At 33.9% G+C, this 19,051-nt stretch overlaps 1 protein-coding gene across 1 annotated transcript in view; it reads left to right on the top strand.

Moving 5' to 3' along the window:
* Positions 1-2,688: 2,688 nt before the first annotated feature.
* The window catches only part of mcf2lb (mcf.2 cell line derived transforming sequence-like b), a 28,412-nt gene continuing 12,049 nt past the window's right edge, over positions 2,689-19,051 (top strand). The window contains exons 1-15 of the mRNA XM_056465411.1: positions 2,689-2,869; positions 6,255-6,338; positions 10,351-10,465; positions 10,551-10,641; positions 11,932-12,045; positions 12,490-12,606; positions 13,737-13,886; positions 13,987-14,111; positions 14,844-14,958; positions 15,067-15,186; positions 15,319-15,510; positions 16,837-17,028; positions 17,225-17,369; positions 17,986-18,050; positions 18,188-18,267. Coding sequence (XP_056321386.1) covers positions 2,776-2,869; positions 6,255-6,338; positions 10,351-10,465; positions 10,551-10,641; positions 11,932-12,045; positions 12,490-12,606; positions 13,737-13,886; positions 13,987-14,111; positions 14,844-14,958; positions 15,067-15,186; positions 15,319-15,510; positions 16,837-17,028; positions 17,225-17,369; positions 17,986-18,050; positions 18,188-18,267 — 1,799 coding nt within the window. The 5' untranslated portion in view covers positions 2,689-2,775. The remainder of the gene's footprint in view (positions 2,870-6,254; positions 6,339-10,350; positions 10,466-10,550; positions 10,642-11,931; positions 12,046-12,489; positions 12,607-13,736; positions 13,887-13,986; positions 14,112-14,843; positions 14,959-15,066; positions 15,187-15,318; positions 15,511-16,836; positions 17,029-17,224; positions 17,370-17,985; positions 18,051-18,187; positions 18,268-19,051) is intronic.

Raw genomic sequence — 19,051 nt, forward strand, 5'->3', positions numbered from 1 at the left:
GGCAACTTTGGTCTGCGGGCCCTAGTTTCGGTATCTTTGATTTAAGCTAAAAAGTAATTTTTAAAAAAGTAACTCAAATATTATTACTTAATTTTTAAAAGTAATTTTACTTGACTTGTTATTACGTAACTCGCGTGACCTGTGATGGACTTCCCCAACACTGATCATGAAGTTGCTTAGAGTGCTACTGTTTTGCATTTCATTTACACCGAATCAAAACAGCAATGCATTGTCTTTGATACTAGGGACTGAGGTGGCTTTGACCTGGTGTATTTTAGGTCTGCTTTAATGCGGCATTGTGTCTTTACACTGTGTAAACATGATGTATTTGGGTCAAACCCAAAATATTAATTAATGGTCACTTTAAATATTTAAACTTTGTTACTATCCTTTAAACCACTATGATTTTTTTTTTATTTGTCAGCGTTTTTATCATTTAAAATATATAAGATCACCCATGAATGAACATTCTCCAAAAGAACCTCATACAATTTATCAGTCAGAGGACAGAATGCATGTAGAAGATTTGATCATGTGGATAATAAAGAGGCCTCATGTATCAGATATTCTTTAATAGTACATTATTACATAAAAATATATTTTCAGTGACATGCAAAGCTCTTCTCTGTGCCTAAATGAATGTTATGATTCCTGTACTTACCCTCATTTTTGAAGCCTGAAGGCAGAAAGAGCTTTGCAGAAGCCCTCCTGTGAGCTTCATGCTGGGGGAGACTTGACCGAAGTGTGTGTGTGTGAGTTTGGCAGAGTTACTGCTGAGTACAAAAACAGATACCATAAAACACAGATTTCCTCAGTAGCAGAACGGTTTCTGCTGTAGTCTGAACAAAGGCTTTAGATAAACATGCGTGTTCCTAACTACTAGCTGTTGCTTAAGGAGTGTAGTGGCTAAGGCTGAAATAATGGTTGACGACTGTTTGAGTTTAGTACTGTGTAGTGTTGTGAAGGATTATAACTAGGATCAGTGTGAGGTCGGCAATAAAAAAGGAAAGTTATGCTGAGGATTTTTAAGAAAAAGCGTCCTGAACAAGACAGTGATTGTGGACTTCCTCTAGTCCTGCTGACACAAGGACAGAGTGAGTAAAATCAGGCTAACATTGTCAATACAACTGTTTTGGAACTGCTAAATGACCAAATGTGAATGTAAATAACCCACAGTTGCCAGGGGTGCATTAATTTTAATAGAAATAAAGTAAAACGGTAGAATTAAGGCATCCTATTTCAATTAAAGTATATGTTTGGTATATTTTGATATACAAAATTTTATTGATTCTAGTCAGCTGAATAAACAGCATCATTATAAGCTTCAGAAATCATTTTTATAATTGGATGATTTCTTTAAGGGGTGGTCAAGAGTGTAGTTTTAAGACTTGTTTGTGTTTATAAGATGCAAAGCAATGTGTGCTCATGCTTCATTTGTAGAAATTCACATTATTTTTCATATATCTTACTATAATTATACACAGCTACTGAGCTAACATGAAAACGACCGTCAAATTTCCTTGTTCCGCCGAAAGCCCACCCCCAAGAATCTCTGATTGGTCAGCTAACATAATGTGCTGTGATTTACAGATAGGCTCATCATGCCTCTAGGGCCAGTGTTGCCAACTTAGCAATTTTGTTGCTAGATTTATCAACTTTTTATACTACCCTAGCAACTTTTTTTTTTTTTCAAAAAGCAGCTATCAACAAATTTAGCAATTTAAAAAAATTCTTTCTTTGTTTATTTGTTTATTACTTTTTTATTTTGTTCTTTTTTTACTTTTTAAATGGTTAAACACAATAAAGAAGCCTTTAAGCGTAAATTATTCATCTTTATTTATTTATTTGTTTGTTTGTTTATTTTTTTGTTAATTTTTTTATTCATTCATTTTGTTCTTTTTTTTTACTTTTTAAAAGGTTAAACACACTGAAGAAGCCTTTAAGCGTAAATTATTCATCTTTATTTATTTATTTGTTTGTTTGTTTATTTTTGTTCATTTTTTATTTATTTATTTTGTTCTTTTTTCTACTTTTTAAATGGTTAAACACACTGAAGAAGCATTTAAGCGTAAATTATTCATCTTTATTTATTTATTTATTAATTTATTTATTATTTTATTTATTTATTAATTTATTTATTCATAAAAAAGGATAATTATATGCAGAATATGTGATATCTGAAATAAAGAGAGGAAATTAGACAGACTCATCACACTCCATTGAAGTTTTCTCCTAAGCCTGATATATTGAATGGCTTCTGACTGACTTGGTTTGAATTTGCCTTTTATCTTTTCCTCCACAGCAAGATCAGATCTCACTCAGATTCCTATTATACCAGAGAGAAAACACACACACACACACACACACACACACACACACACACAAGGTTTCATTCATCCACCAATGTGAATGGGGGAAGGGGCTCCTGGGGGGTGGCAAAGTCTTTTTTGGGGGGTGATTTGTGCCAATTCAGACAGACACAGATAGAGTGGAAACAAAGAAAGTACAGTTCTTTACAGTCAGCGACCCATCACTGTTATCAGTTATAGAAATGTAGCAGGTGAAGGGAACCTGTGTATGCGCGTCAAGGGACCAGTCCATTCCAGGAAGTCTGGTGAACGTTGGAAATGAGGAGAGAGAGATAAAGACAGAGAGAGAAACAGGAAGTCATTAAACGCTGCACCTGTCTCAGGTAACTCATTCTCAAATCGCTGCTTATGGTAACAAGACGACCAGGGAGTTACTAAGCCTTTAGACAACAAGAGAAACGGCAGGATGGATGTAGAGAACAGAAGGAAAACTATATGCATTCCTCTAGCAGAGGTTGAGAAATATTACCATTTTTCCAGACAATGCTACTGGCTACAAAGTAAGTGAGGACTTTTATTTGTTTTAATTAAATTTTATTTTTGGTTTTGGTTTAAATAAATTTTTATGTCCTTGTTTAGACATTCGATTGACAATATAAGCTACTGCATCACCTATGCTAGAAAATTGCAAGTTATTGATGTCTGTATATAATAACTTATATTAGACTGTATCTTTAACTTAATTTGATTGTAATGTAATAATGTGCATCTTTTATAAAGCTGCTTTGAAAGAATAATTATTGTAAAAAGTGCTATAGACCATTTTGAGGGATGTAAACAAAAAAAAATGGTCTCAATGCATTTCCTGTTTAACATTTAAAATTTTTATAGCTTCCTAGAATCCAAAAAGAGCCACATATTGATAAATAATGTTATGATAGCTGTTTTAACATTAAGTTATGATTGAATTGCCTCTTGTTACAGTTATGAAATAGTTTGATAACAAGCAGGAAATGTTCATGGGCCAATGACATGACCATATTGAAATGGTCTATACAAAAAAACTTGATTGAATTGTACTTGGCATCTACATGTCAACTAAATCACATTAGAATATTAGTACACTTTGAAATGTCTCTAATATATAAAAATATATAATATATAAAAATATAAACATATATTTTTGTTATTTGGTTTATTGGTAATAATATAACTGATTATAACTGAGAACAGGTGAGAGAGAGAGGAGGGCTGTATTACTTATTTTCAATGCTGGCAGATTACATAGACATTGCAGTAGATTACAGAATAAATTACGTATTTAATATTGCAGATTACAAACTGTAGATAATATAATCAGAATACTTTTGAATTACTTTTAAATTATGTTGAAATTGTTTGTTATATAGAATCTATTAAACAAATCCATTGCATTCTTTGTTATTGTCAACACAGCGCATTAAACATCACATTACATAATGTTTGTGAAAGTAGACTGCAGGGGCATTTGTAAGTTGATGGAAAACAATTAATTCCATCATAGCAATCTAAATTTAAACTAAATATATTTCTGTTATATTTACTAATACTAATTATATTTAATAATACTTGGCTCCTCCAACTTTTCCAATATTTAATCCTCCAGATTTTCAGAATCCGATATGATGCAGATATATACATTTCAGTGCTATCGATCAGAATGTGTCATGATGTAATCAATAAAAATGGTACAGTCTAATAATATATAATACATAATACATAATCCAGATTACATGTAATCAGTCACTAACCAGCACTCTTTAATTTAAATTATTATTACATATATTAAGCATTAGGGATGGGACGATAACCAGTTTTAAGGTTTACTGCGGTTTGGAAAAGTCAAGGTTTGAAAGCTGCTAAAATTTTCTGTAATACCGTTTCTATGGTATGTGTATGTTAGTTTTTTACATGTTTTTATGACTATTTTATTTAGTTTTTTAAGGGGCAGAAGTATCTCCAGTGAAAAAGATCCTCTACATCAAAAGCTACTGGTCAGGAAACATCTGAAAAACAAATCTCTTATAAACTAAAATCCAAACATGCTGTAGAGCTGAAGAGTGCAGAGACTTTATATCCACAGAAAAGATAAACAAAGATGCCTTTTCAAGTGTGTTTTTTATACTAACGAAGACGGCAGTAGTCAATGATTTACTTATTTCAATTATTTAGCCTGGCATGTTTGCTTTTCCAGAATATTATAAATGTTTCTTAAAATAAAATAGATTGTGTTCAATGGGGAAATGTTGTTGGGTTTTTTTACCCAGATATTTAAAAAGAATATATTTTAGAGCAGTGATTACAATACCCTGACACATTGTAAAACCATTTTTATCCAAGGTTTTCATACCATTAGAATCTTATACCAGCCCATGCCTAGTAAGCATAAATGGTGGGCAGTGCTTTAGATATAATTCATCAATAAGAATAGGTGAGAGCTACTATTGAAGTCATTTGACGTGACAGAAGACTTTCTGTTCAGGATGCGTGTGTGAACATCCTGAGGGGTTAATCTGACTCTAGTGGGACAACACGCTCTTATTTTTAGAAGAACAAAAGAAGGCAATGGATATATTCACCACCTTTCCAGGGCTCTTTTGTCAAGTACAGCTCATAATGTATAATTCAGGGTATGTGTCTTAAAAACCAAACTTTAGGCCTTTTAAAGTCTTAAATCCACTGAAATAGTCTTGTAGGTATTAAATCATTTTAAACAGGTCTTAATTGTCCTATGTCCATGTAAAAAGTTATACACAATTGGACCAACACCCATCCAATCACTATATATTTCAATAAAAGTTTTAAGAGATATAAAACTTTATTTTTAATTTATTAACTCTATTTACTTATTAATATGGTTTAATTATCTTCCTTACAATAACATTTGTTTTTTTTAAGGTTTTAACTTAGCATTTAGTCTTGTGTAAGTCTAAAATTTCATTCATTATGGTCTTAAAATGTCTTTAAGTACCAAATTTTAGGCCTTATATATAATTCAGGGTATGTGTCTTAAAAACCTAATTTTAGGCCTTAAATCGCACTGAAATATTGTGTTGTAGGTCTTAAATCATTTTTAACGGCTCTTAATTTTTCTGTGTCCATGTAAAGCTATACCCAATTGGGCCAACACCCATCCAGTCACTAACAATATATTTCAATAAAAGTTTTAAGAAACATTATTTATTTACTTATTAATATGGTTTAATTATCTTCCTTACAATAAGTTGATAAATTGTTGTTTTTAAGGATGTTTTTAAAGGTTTTAACTTGGCGATTAAGAAAAATCTTTAGGGTTTAGCCTTGTGTAAGTCTGAAATTTCATTCATTATGGTCTTACAAGGTCTTAAATTTGACTTTATGAAACCTGTATAAACCCTGTAATTGCTATGTATAAACCCAAAATAGAGTTCTCAATACTGCAGTGTAAACATTGAGTTTATAATGTAGTGTAATATATAACAGAATGGGGGCATGTAATTGATTAGGAGTATAGAATAATAGAATGTTATTTTTAGCTACAGTATATCCAGCAGTGGTTTTGGTTGAGACAGGAAATCACCTGTTCTTTTCATTCGAAACACGTCTGATGTGCTTTTGACCAGAGCATGGGAATTGCTTTGGGCAAGATTCACCTCCCTCTGATGGTAACATACACCAGCTCAAGAAACAATACTTTTAAGACAAGCTGGTAATATATTAGTGTGTGTGCAGAGCGTGTAGGGTCTTCTTACCTGTGGTTAAACCCCTTCGCCTCTTTTCCTTCATCTTGTGATCAAGAAGCATAAAATGAGAGCTGTTTTCATTTATATTGATTGGAATTGGGCCAGTAAATCATCAAAAGAGATTTGCAGAGGAGTGTTTGAAAGTTGGTTTAAAGGTGTCTCTGTGTGTGTCTGTTTGTTACAGATGAAATCATGCAGAAGGAGTCGAGTCCTCTCTTCGCTGCTGATGTCATCACTGAGCTAAAGAGACAGTTTGCGTTCCTGTCAGGTAAATACACTTTGTTACATTTGTGATAGTAAGTGATATATTAAAGGTATATTAACTGTATATTTCTGACCAAAATAATAACTGGAAATCAAATTCTAACTATCTCTCAGTCTTCCATATTCTGTCACTAACATAGCTAGCAGATATATAAAAATGGACACAAATAATGATTAAAAGTTTTGGGAGGAAAAGCTAATTTGCTACCTCAGATTTTATGGTGGACTTTTGAAGCCAGACATTAATACAGCTAGTCATAACAAGCTAAATTGGAGTGTCCTTTCTATATTTAATATGCATAAGATAAAATAAGAATATACATTATTAAAATGGGATGAGTACTTTTGGTGTAAATAAAGTTGTAAAGAGTAAAAATTTTAAATTAAATTCTTTTTAAGGTAAAATTGATTAGAGTACAATCCCTCATCAAATGCAAAATAAAGCTAAACTATTTTTTTTGTCATTTAAAAAGCAAAAATAAAAACTATGGCAGCATGGTGGCTCAGCAGTATGCACTGTCATCACACAGCAAGAAGGTTGCAGGTTCAAGTCTTGGCTGGGCCAGTTAACATTTCTGTGTGGAGTTTGCATGTTTTCCCCGTGTTCACATGGGTTTTCCCCACAGTCCAAAGACATGCACTGTAGGTGAATTGAACAAACTAATTGACCGTAGTATATGTGAGTGAAGGTGACAGTTTATGAGTGTTTCCCAGTATACTGGGTTGCTACTGGAAGGGCATCTGCTGCATAAAACATTTGCTGAAAAAGTTGGCAGTTCATTCCACTGTGATAATTTCTGAAATAGAGACTACGTCAAAGGAAAATGAATTTAAAAAACTGAGCATTTTATGTATCAAGAAGCTTGTGGAGCGACCATAATTGTGTTCAGTTTCTTGTACAAGCCAATCGTTTCACATGATAAACCCTTAATTTATCATCAGGATCCACCTGTATTAACTTTGTTTTGCCTGTTAAAGTTTTTAAGACTCTCAAAGTGACCGACCACAGCTTTTGATTTGCATTTTACACTCAAATGACCTCGTTTTAAACTCAAAATGACTTTTGCGGCTTGTTCTAACAACTTATTTAAAATGAGTTGAAACAACACAGTTCTTAACTTTTTATGTGACAAATTATTTGTCTTATGTTCATTCAACTTAAATCTTTAAAAACGATTAGATTACTTAATTGATTTGTGTTGGGACAACATGAAGAAATTGTGTGGAACCCAGCATTTTTTACAGTGTATGGATCACCAAAATTTTGCTCTAAAAATGCTGATACATGCCACTTACATTTTTATTTTTTTTTTATCTTACTCATGCAACACATTGTTTTATAATAATAACTTTTATTGTTTAAAAAAAATGTGATGCATACATGACACAGTGGCTCAGTGGTTGTCGCCTCACAGCAAGAAGGTCGCTGGTTCGAGTCCCAGCTGGGTCAGTTGGCTTTTCTATGTGGAGTTTGCATGTTCTCCCCTTGTTGGCGTAGGTTTACTCCAGGTGCTCTGGTTTCCCCCACAGTCCAAAGACATGTGCTATAGGTCAATTGAATAAACTAAATTGCCCATAGTGTATGTGCGTGAATGAGTCTGTATGAGTGTTTCCCAGTACTGGGTTGCAGCTGGAAGGGCATCTGCTGTGTAAAACATATGCTGGATAAGGGCAATTTTGTAAAAAAAATATTAAGTCAATACAGCACAGTATATCGCTAAAAACACTGAATCTGTCTTGTCTTGCCTTTTTACAGTTATAGGCCTCATTTAGATTTAAATACTGCATTTTAGTGACATTTTAAGCACTATTTTAGCTGATTGTTGGATGGTCATCATAACCAAAAAAAAAACACATTTAAAAATTCAGGGATAACAACAATAGCCAAAATAGTATTCAAATTCATTTTAATTTGGGCTGCTTTTGGTGCTTTGCACCTTTTCATTGGTCATTTTCAAGAATAAAGTCCAAGATTTAGAGTAGCGAAAGATGACTTCTCTTACTTCAGATTGTGTGTTTTCTTGCACAGCTGAATGTTGAACTCATGAAAAATATTTGTTGGCATTGGCCAGAACTGATTAGCTGAAGTCACACCGAAGCGACAGCCAGCAGAGGATTCCGCTTGGTCTTAAAATCTTTTTTTTGTTGGGTATTTTCACTATTTATGATTGCACAGCAGTCAAAATAGGACAAATGAGCACATGTGGGGGCAAATTCTGGACCTTTGTCAGTGAGGGGTGGCTCAAATGACCCACAAAGGTACAGGCCTGTATTATATAATATTAAAATTCCTCAACAGAAGCCCGAAAGGTGCACATTTGAATGTGTGACTAATTATAAACACTAATGCACATGCTTATGAAAGAGCGTGTACGTGTAAATTTGTTAGTCAAAATACACTTCCCATCACTTCCTGCTCCTGTCTGTAATAGATGCTTTGAAAATCTCTCTAAACGGAGTGTGAAGATTATGTGAGTGAAAGAACGGAGAAATACATAGCGGTGTTAGAAACAGTAGTGCACCTGTACTGTACACACACTGCAGCTTTAAGGATTTGATCTGAATGTGTGTTGTTCTTGATGACAGACTGTTACCGTTAAACTGAACAGACCCAATGATGTTCGCACAATCTCTGTCCTGTTGTCATGGAGACAGGGAGAAGAAGGCATGACTTGCCAAAATGATATTTTTGTCACATGAGGATTTTTCACCCAGTGGTTTTTCTTTCTCTCTTCACTTTCATCATCACTCTCTTCTCTGGCTTAGCAGGCAAACATCATCTCGGATCTGCATCTTAATTTAAGGGGAAAGTAGAAAGCCAGAGTAAAGTGTCATGTTTGAATTGTACTTTATACATTAGTGTAATAGTGTTTTCTCCTGAGGCAATACGTGTGTGTCTTCCTTGCTTGCTTTTTATCTGCAGAGTTTATGATTGTATTATTGAGGAGAAGATCACTGGGGCAGTACCTTTTCAAAAGGTACATATTTGTACCCAAAGAGTCCATAGTAGTACCTCAAAGGTGCATATTAGTGCCCAAATGTACCTAAAAAGTACCTTTGAGGTACCATTGTGGACCCTTCAGGTACAAATTTGTACCTTTTAAAAAGGTACTGCCCCAGTGATAACTCCTGTACCTTTATTTCTGAGAGGGAATATGCACAGCTAGTGTTTCTTCTCACACCGATTCTCATACCGAACTTCCTGTAAACGGTTAATGTGACTATTTTTAATTTCATAAGGTTCCTTTTACAGCATCGATGTAATATAATTAAAATATAATCAGTTAAATAAACTTCAGCATTCATTTAGAGGTTCAAGCATAAAAAGAGATGAATAGCCATTTACACTCATGTGTAAGCGCAGAAACTCCATTGAAAATACTATGGTAAAATACATTTTCATATTTTAAGGACATGGCACAGAAAAATGTGATTTAATGCAGTGTTTCTTGTACATTCTGAGAACCACTTTATAGCGTATATCAATCAAACAGTCAAGATCATTGATTTTTTTTTAAAAAACGACCCACCGATTTTGTAAAGGCATACAGTTCACCGGAAGTGTTTGACACAGGTTACTGCAAATTTAAAAGTCCTTCTGCATACTTCTGCATATACCCCATTTACCCCAAAAAAATATTTACTTAGCATTTGCTCACCCTCGAGTGGTTTCAAAATTGTTTCTTTTTATTTATTGAACACAACGGAATATTTGTTTAAGGAATGTTGGAAACCTATTGACAACAATGAAAAAAGAATCAACTGTGAACAGCTTCCAGCATTCTTCAAAATATCTTCTTTTGTGTTCGACAGAAGAAAGAATCAGGAAGAAGTGGAGGATGAGTAATTGATGACAGAATTGTGATTTTTGGGTGAACAATCCCTTTAGGCTTGGTGACGCATAACAGCACAAAGCACAGCGTGGTTTATTACCTCCTGCTGTTTGTTTGGCTGTCCAACAGATTACAGGAGCAGGTTTTGCATCTTCGATTTTTTTCTATTTATGTCTGTTTTAGGTGGAAGAGCACAGGACGGAAGCCCTATCATTATCTTCCCAGAATACCCTTCATTTTGTGAAATTGGAGACCAAGAGTTTCGTAATGTGCTTACGTACCTGACAAGTATTCCCAGGTAAACACACACACACACCCGAACACAGATTTTAAAGCATGACCTCGGCTGACAGCAGGAACACGTGTTCATGTGTCTTCACCAGTCTGAGTGCTGCAGGTGTGGGCTTCATTGTGGTGATTGACAGGCGTCGAGATCGATGGACGTGTTTGAAGGGAACATTGCTCCGTATTTCAGTGAGTCTAATTGGATCCGCTTCTTCTCAATCACAAATCTTCTATTATCTAGATCAGAGATGTCCAAAGTAGGGACGTGGGCCAAAGTTGGCCAATGGTAACCTTTAATTTGGCCCGCCACCCAATTTGAGAAGAGATTTAGAAGTTTGCAGCAACTGCCTTCAACAGAGATCATCATTTCTAATTAACATAAACTTTTGTTTGTTTGTTTGTTTAATTGTTACGCTACAAAGAAGTAAACTAAAATAAAATGTTTCAATTAAATGTTGTGCATGTATCAGATTTTTAAAAATGTAAATACTGTCACCCAAGGATAGAGATCATTACACAAGACATTGATGAGCAAATCAAGGCAAAAGCAGGTTCAGCTTGACTCATTAAACATTGTGTAATAAATGTGTTTGTTTATGTTTTTATTTCATTGTTTTATTTTATTTTTAATTATAAAATGATAAAAAAGTATAATTAATGATATAAAAAAACATATTAAAAAACATATAATTAAAAATACGATTCAAGTATATTTTTCTGTTTATTTTTCAACATTAGTAAATTGGGAAATTACCATGGCAGCTTTAATGTAATTGTTTGGTACATTTACCTTTGGCCCACCATCCTCAATCAACTTTTGTTTTTGACCCTTCGTAGGAAAAAGTTTGGGCACCCCTGATCTAGATAAATATAGACGTATATTAGCTTCTTTTGCCTATTTCTAATCTCTAATGTGTTATAACTTGTTTGAATATAAATTAGCCTATATAATAGATAATGCTATGGAAAAGGTGAAGAGACCGCTTGAAAATATTATCTATAATATTTTATCTATAATAAATATTATCTTATATTATAATGTTATCTAGTTATAGTGTTTGAGTCGCTTTTGTTTTATTATGTAAACTACTGTAACATTTCCTCCCAATTTAAAACAAAAGGTTTTAAAATAAGAATTAATTAAACAGTCTTTTTTTACATTACGTAACAAAAAAGGGGTCCATACCATAATAATTCATGTAAATCAAGTAGTCTCTTTTTTCCATAGCTGCTGTATATATGTACAGTATAGATCACATATAATGTAAATTATACAGTCTTTGTGAAGGCCTCGTGTTACCATACACAGTGTTCAATGGCTCCTCATTTTGAGCTATTGTCCAATATTTGTGCAATAATTGTGACATATATATTGTGATATATATATATATATCAGTTTAAATGTTTAAGCACAGGTAAAATGCTGAAACAATATTTCTAGTTAAGAGTTTGTGTGCTGGTATATTTGTCTGCGTGTAGGGCTGGTTTCCTGCTAATCTTCGGCTTGTTTTGGTGCTGAGACCCAGTGCTATACTTCAGCGAACACTGTCTGATGTGTTCTTCAAACTCCACAGAGATGACTTTAAAGTACCGGTAAGTTGACCGGTCATTTTAACTACTTTTCAGTGTGTGGGGGGACATTAAATGTTTTTGAAAAAAAGTATTTCTATAAATCTAAATGAAACATGTAAAATTTACCTATGTGACAGTAATGATTTGTTGTAATCATCCTCCGGCTTTATTCAATAGTATGTAACTACGCATTTCCAGCACCTGCCACATTTCTAGGACCCTGTTGTTCCTGATCCATCCAGTAGAGGGTGGTTGGATGTAGCGGGAAGGGTGGGGTAAGGCCATATAATAAGGGGTCCTAGAAATGTGGTCTGACAAATGCTGAAACTGCAGCCTGAAACTGCAGCCTCTCCAGATGTGAAGGAGGAACATATTTCATGTTATTTCAATTTGAAATGTTGATCAGTAGATGGCGACTATTCATTACGCAAACTTGTGTCATTTCTTGCTGTTTGTGTATTGAAGGTTATCATGCTTAGCTCAGTGGCTGATCTCCATTCTTATATTGAGAGGAATCAACTGACACAGGAACTTGGCGGTTCTCAGTACTACTGCCACAAAACCTGGATCTCTCACCGCACAGTAAGTACAAATGCACCAGTACCTGAAATGATCTTCTGTTATTTAATATCAACTTAAACATTAAGACAGGGAAGGAGATTTTTTAAAAATCCAAAACATCAGGAACATGTTACTATCAAGTTTTGAATGTGACACAAAGACTGACACCTAGTGTTGTGTATGCAGCACCACATAAACAAATTTGTTTTTAGTTATTACCCATTACATTTAAGATCATACCACAAATATAAAGACATCAACACAGAGAAACAATGTAGTTAGGCCTTAGGTGTCACTTTCACATAGCTTTGTTTTCCAAATGTTAATCAATAAATATTTTACAGTCATTCAGAATTCATCCTATTTTAAAGAGTTAGTTCACTCAGAGGAAAATTCTGTTCTTAGATAATCTTCCTGATGTCGTTCTAATCCCTGAGACTTTCATTCATCTTCAAAACACAAATGAAGACATTTTAGATGAAGTCTGAGAGCTCTCTCATCCTTCATAGGCAGCAACGGTTCAGAGATGTTCAAGAAAAAGAAACCACATAGTTGACTAAACATTTCTTGTGACTTCAGTGGTTCAAATATAATCATACAAATCTCCAAAAATACTTTTGTGTGTAAATAAAAAAAATTTATAACTATGACGTATTGCTATTAGAGTAAGCAGCGCAACATGGAAATGTCATATTTCCCACAGTAAACGTGCACCCTGATCTAAGTCAGTGGAAGAGAAGACATTATTGAACAAAGTGGTTTTTTGGTGCACAAAGGTTTTCTTGGAGTTTTGTATGATTACAGTTGAACTACTGAAGTCACATGGAAGGTTTTGTCAATGTTTTTGGTTCCTTTTTAGAACTTTGAACATCTCACAACCATTGTTATCTATGGCGGATGAGAGAGCGCTCTGATTTCATCTAAAATATCTTTATTTGTGTTCTGAAGATGAACAAAGGTCTCACAGGATTGGAACAGCATAAGAGTAATTAATATCATAATTTTCATTTTTTTGGGGAGACAAAATGACAAAACTACAGCTCATTCTTATAACAAAGCAATATAACAATATTGTTAATTAGCAATATAGTATTAATCCTTGGTGATCAGTAATATACATCATATGTGAATTGATTTCTTCATGCTGGCAGGATCTTGAAAGCTTCGCTGCATTAGTGAAGAGGATGGCTCAGAGACTGCAAGTGTTCGGCAGAGAGCTGGCAGAAACCGAGCTACCCAGCAACCACCTGACAGCCAGCAGTCTGCTCAATACACACACCAACAGAAAAAACAACTTGAAAGTATAACAAAAAAAATCTATATTATTCAGTAATATTTAATATGTGCAACACAATTTTAGTTATAATACAACAATTTTTTGCTTCCTTGTCTTCTCTTCAGGAAGACATGGCAGGAGCTCTCAGTCAAGGACGGAAAATCTTAGAGAACATCAGAGAGCCAGTGCGCAGAGATCCGGACAGCAGTTTGAACCCTGACCAGCTGGAGAATCTTGCTACAGTCCACAGGTACGTCTGTAATATTTCTTAGTAGAAATGTTCTCAGTTTTAACTTTTTCTCTGCTGTAATTCTGAATCCAATTCTGAAACATCATCCTGACATTTTCATGCTCTACCTTTTGATTGGGTAAATTAACAGACAGTCATTATTCTAGATAGTTTCTGTCTATTCATTGCATTTATGTTTACCAATTGAATAATTACTGCATTGTCATGTTAGGCAAATAAAAACAACTATCATTTTATAATAGCCAGCACATTTAACGTCTTTCAGAAGTCACAAATTAATCAAGTGTAACATTCGACCATTAAAACTTTTACTAAAGGACTCCAGGTAAATATTTGTAATTCGTGATCTTGATACAAATCTAAATACTATTATGACTAAAGAGCCTACATATACTGGTGGACTGACCATTAGAAAAGCATAAAAAATATTTTGGTAATCAATACTATTTATGGAAGCTGCGGTCTAATAAATATGTTGGTGGTCTTATTAATTGAAGCACTGCGTATTTTATTTGAGAGTTATTTAAAAATATATAAATGATATTTTTTATTGGATTTAATTTTACGAAACAGTAACAACACTGATTCTATTATGTATTGCCTTATCTCATTTTGTAATAGATGTTTTTTATCATTCTAAGTACTGGCAATTATTCCATGATTTAAATAATTTGCATTAAATGAGAGAACTCATATATCCCCTTCTTTCTCTGTTTTTCTGTCAACTTCCAGGCTGTTATCCCAGCTGAATGAGAGCTCTACAGCATTTGATCAGTTCTGGATCCAGCATCAAAATAAGCTGGAGCTATGTCTGAAAGTCTGTCAGTTTGAGCACAACTTTCAGCAGGTCTTGCCTTTAAAACATACACATATTACAGTTTAGTCTTGTTATTTCCATATATTAGCATTGACATAATGTTTGTGCTCATTGTTTTCATCTGCTTTGGCTTTGTAGTTGCGAACAGAGCTAGATCAAGCAACTGAAACACTGAATGCTTTCTCAGCTGTTGGAATAAGCCCTGCCCAAACAGAACACCTCCTTCAAGAGCTGACCAATCATGAAAAGAAAGTCTGTGTGAGTTTCCGCCCACTGTCACCTTAGTGTGGAACCACACAGTTGCATATGTTCCTCCACACACTTAAATACAACCATATTATCTTCTAGTCGACAAAGACATGTTGTTCATCAGCTTTGATTTCTCTGCAGGAAGTGCTGGACAGAGTAAGGTCTCTGATTGCTGAGGGCCAAGGTTTGATTGACAGTTCTCAGATTCTTGATGACAGTATTGCAGCAAAATGCACTGAGCTAGAAAAAGCAAGTGAAAATCTCACCCAAGAGCTCAAAGACAAGAAGACCATGCTGACACAGGCTATGGATCTACATAAAAGACTGGACATGGTGACTAGAAACACATACATGCATGCATTTGTATTTATATTGGCATAAATTTAAACTTTTCAGTTACCATCTTCTAGCATACATATTTTAAGAAGCCTTAAGAAGCTTCTGTTTTTAAGAAGCCTCTGTCTGTCTTTTTAAGAAGCCTTTTCTTAAAAAGCCTTTTTAAGTCTTTTTAAGACACAACTTGTTTTAAGACACAACTTGTTTAATTTTACCAAAAGATAATTCCTATAATTACTTGAATATCACAAAAACAGTTTGTAGTAATAACGTGCATAAACCCCTATTTGTACTTCATGTCTTCAAGAGAAACAAAATTGTATTTTTCCAGTAAATAATAAAAAACACGGTAGCACATTTTTAAATGTGTCATGTTTTATGTTAAAGAAAAAACATACATAAATCCTTTTTTTCTATAACATTAATACAGTTAAAGTCAGAATTATTAGCCCCCCTGAATTATTAGACCCCTTGTTTATTTTCCCCCCAATTTCTGTTTAAAGGAGAGAAGATTTTTTCTACACATAACATCCATCTACACATAATAGTTTTAATAACTCATTTTTAATAACAAGACACTTCTATACAGCTTAAAGTGACATTTAAAGACTTAACTAGGTTAATTAGGTTAACTAGGCAGGTTAGGGTAATTAGGCAAGTTATTGTATAAAGATGGTTTGTTCTGTAGACTATCAAAAAAAATAGCTTAAAGGGGCTAATAATTTTAACCATAAAATGTATATTAAAAAATTAAAAACTGCTTTTATTCTAGCCAAAATAAAACAAAAAAAGACTTTCTCCAGAAGAAAAAATATTATCAGACATACTGTGAAAAATAACCCATATATATATGGTGTCAAATGTATCAATGTAATGGTAACTGTTGTAACTAAAATAAAAAATATAATTAGATCCATTTTAATAACATTGATTCTCAGTCAAAACATTAATTAATTAATTAATTAATTTATTTATTTATTTATTTATTTATTTATTGTTTTGAACAGAAAGTAAAGATTTATTCTTCCAGACTTCTATTACAGTTTCTTTCCATTCTTCTAGAGTGGCAGGGTAAGGTTGAAGCCGTTTGCAATAATAGCCTTTTTATCTGCAATCAGCAATATTCTACATATTTATGTATAATTTCTTTCTTGTGAATGTGCACATCTTGAGTGCATTTTAGTATTTGTTTTGCAGACCTAAATGTTTCCATCAAAGTTTGTATATAATATGTAACAAAGTTCATAGTTGAGGGAAGAATGTCCAATCTCCAATGTCCAATATGTATAAATAAATATGCAAATATGTTTTTCTCTATTTCAGATGTGTAAATGGTGTGATGATGGGATTTACATGCTGGCATCACAGCCACTGGATAAGTGCCAGTCACAGGAGGGGGCGGAGTCAGCACTATCGGAGCTGGAGTGTTACCTGGAGACAGCCAATGAGAAACAGAAATGGGAAATCAGCACAGTTTGGCTGGAATATGACAACATATTGAACAATGAGCTTAGGGTGAGGCAATACGAGTTCATAACAGTAGCTGTCATTTTTTCATTTAATAGCGCATAATAAATTGACAAATCAAGGTCTTTTTATTCATAATTAATAAATATATGAATTGTTTTGTTTGTTTACGATTGTTGTAATTATTGTATGTTTGTAGTAAAAATTGTATATATATTATACTGTAAAATGTGCTATGGTACAGGAGCAGGTGAAGCGTGCGTTTGAAAAAAAAGCTTCACTACAGGAGATGTTTGATAGAAGGAGGGTCAGTCTGAAGAAACTAGCAGCCAAACAAACACGTCCCGTCCAACCTGTGGCCCCCAGTCCAGAGTCACTCTCATCTCCTGGTATCTATCTGTCTGTCCGTCTATCGTTCTATCTATCGTCCTATCTTTCGATCTATCTGTCTGTCTATCTATCTATCTTTCTATCTATCTTTCTTTCTATCTGCCTGTCTGTCTGTCTATCCATCTATCGTTCAATCTATCATCCTATCTTTCGATCTATCTGTCTGTCTATCTATCTATCTATCTATCTATCTATCTATCTATCTATCTATCTATCTATCTATCTATCTATCTATCTATCTATCTATCTATCTATCTATCTATCTATCTATCTATCTATCTATCTATCTATCTATCTATCTATCTATCTATCTATCTATCTATCTATCTATCTATCTATCTATCTATCTATCTATCTATCTTTCTATCAAATTTGCTGTCTATCGTTCTGTCTATCTTTTTGTTTTTCCATCTACTGTCTGTCTTTCTATCCATCTTTTTGTCTATTTTTGTGTTATTTTATCTATCGTTCTATCTATTCATCCATCCATCCATTGTTCTATCATTCTTATTGTTCTGTCAGTTGTTTCATTCATCATTTTATCTCTTGCTTTGTCTTTATATCTGTCATTCTGTCAAGTATAAAATGGAGGTAATAGGTTTATTCCTTTTTCAGCTCACAGGGATCATGAGAGCATCTGCATTAGTGAGGACTCAGACAGCAGGGGGTCCTGTAAACAAGTATGTTTATCTACAGCCAATGCTCTATTTGATCATTTAAATCAATCTCTCTATACAAGCAAATGACACACCTCGGTCATGCAGTGAGTACAGTCTAAGGCCTCATCTGTTATTCAATAATGATCTTCTCTATGTAGGTAAACTCTGATCAGGTTGACAGGAGCAGCCGCAATGCTTCTGTATCTGAGGAGGAAGAAACCCTGGCTGTGCTGCGCAGGTCAGTAGAAGGTCAAATGTGAACAAGGGCAACACATGTGCATTACTGGACCATAGAGAATAGTCATTACAGTTTTTCTCATTTGGTTTGGCTCATTTCTTGAAACAGGAATTACATTCTCAACAGTATAAGTTTGTTTTGTAAAACAGTCTTACAGTTCAGCACAACACTATAGCTCACTTGCAAAAGCTCGTATATTTCCCAAAACTGTTCACTTGTGTGTCAAAACTAAATTTCCTTCTCATTTAAACAGTCAGTGCCCCCAAAATCCTTTGTCCCTTTGGCATTGCGTAAGCACTGCAAGTCAAAATGTTTAGTTGTATTGTCACTATCGCAGAGGACAATTGAATTATCCCTCATGTCCACCTTCCAGTCTTAGCCTAGTTTATGAAAATGGTTACTCTACTGCTTTTTTGACAGAATGCAAATGTGTATAAAAATAAATAAAATAAATGTATAAGATTTATAAAATTTATAAAAAGGATTTTAGTTTAAGAGTAGCCTCCAAGGTTTGACCACACATTGCAATAATACTGCCAAGGAAATTGTATCCATTGTCAATCACACACATAAAGTAATTTCCATACATAAGAATAAAACAAAATATACTGTAATATAAACACATAAACAAAAATAATGAAAATTATATGCATCCTACAGTGCTTGATTGGTCACCTGAGATGTGTGAAATTCCTCCTTTGTTAGTCAAGTTCTAGTTTCGCCTGACTGTCAATTGCTGTAATAAATGTATCAAATGTTCCACGGATTCATATATGGTCATATA

This window comes from Danio aesculapii, chromosome 9, assembly GCF_903798145.1.
Source record: "Danio aesculapii chromosome 9, fDanAes4.1, whole genome shotgun sequence".
Lineage (NCBI taxonomy): Eukaryota > Metazoa > Chordata > Actinopteri > Cypriniformes > Danionidae > Danio > Danio aesculapii.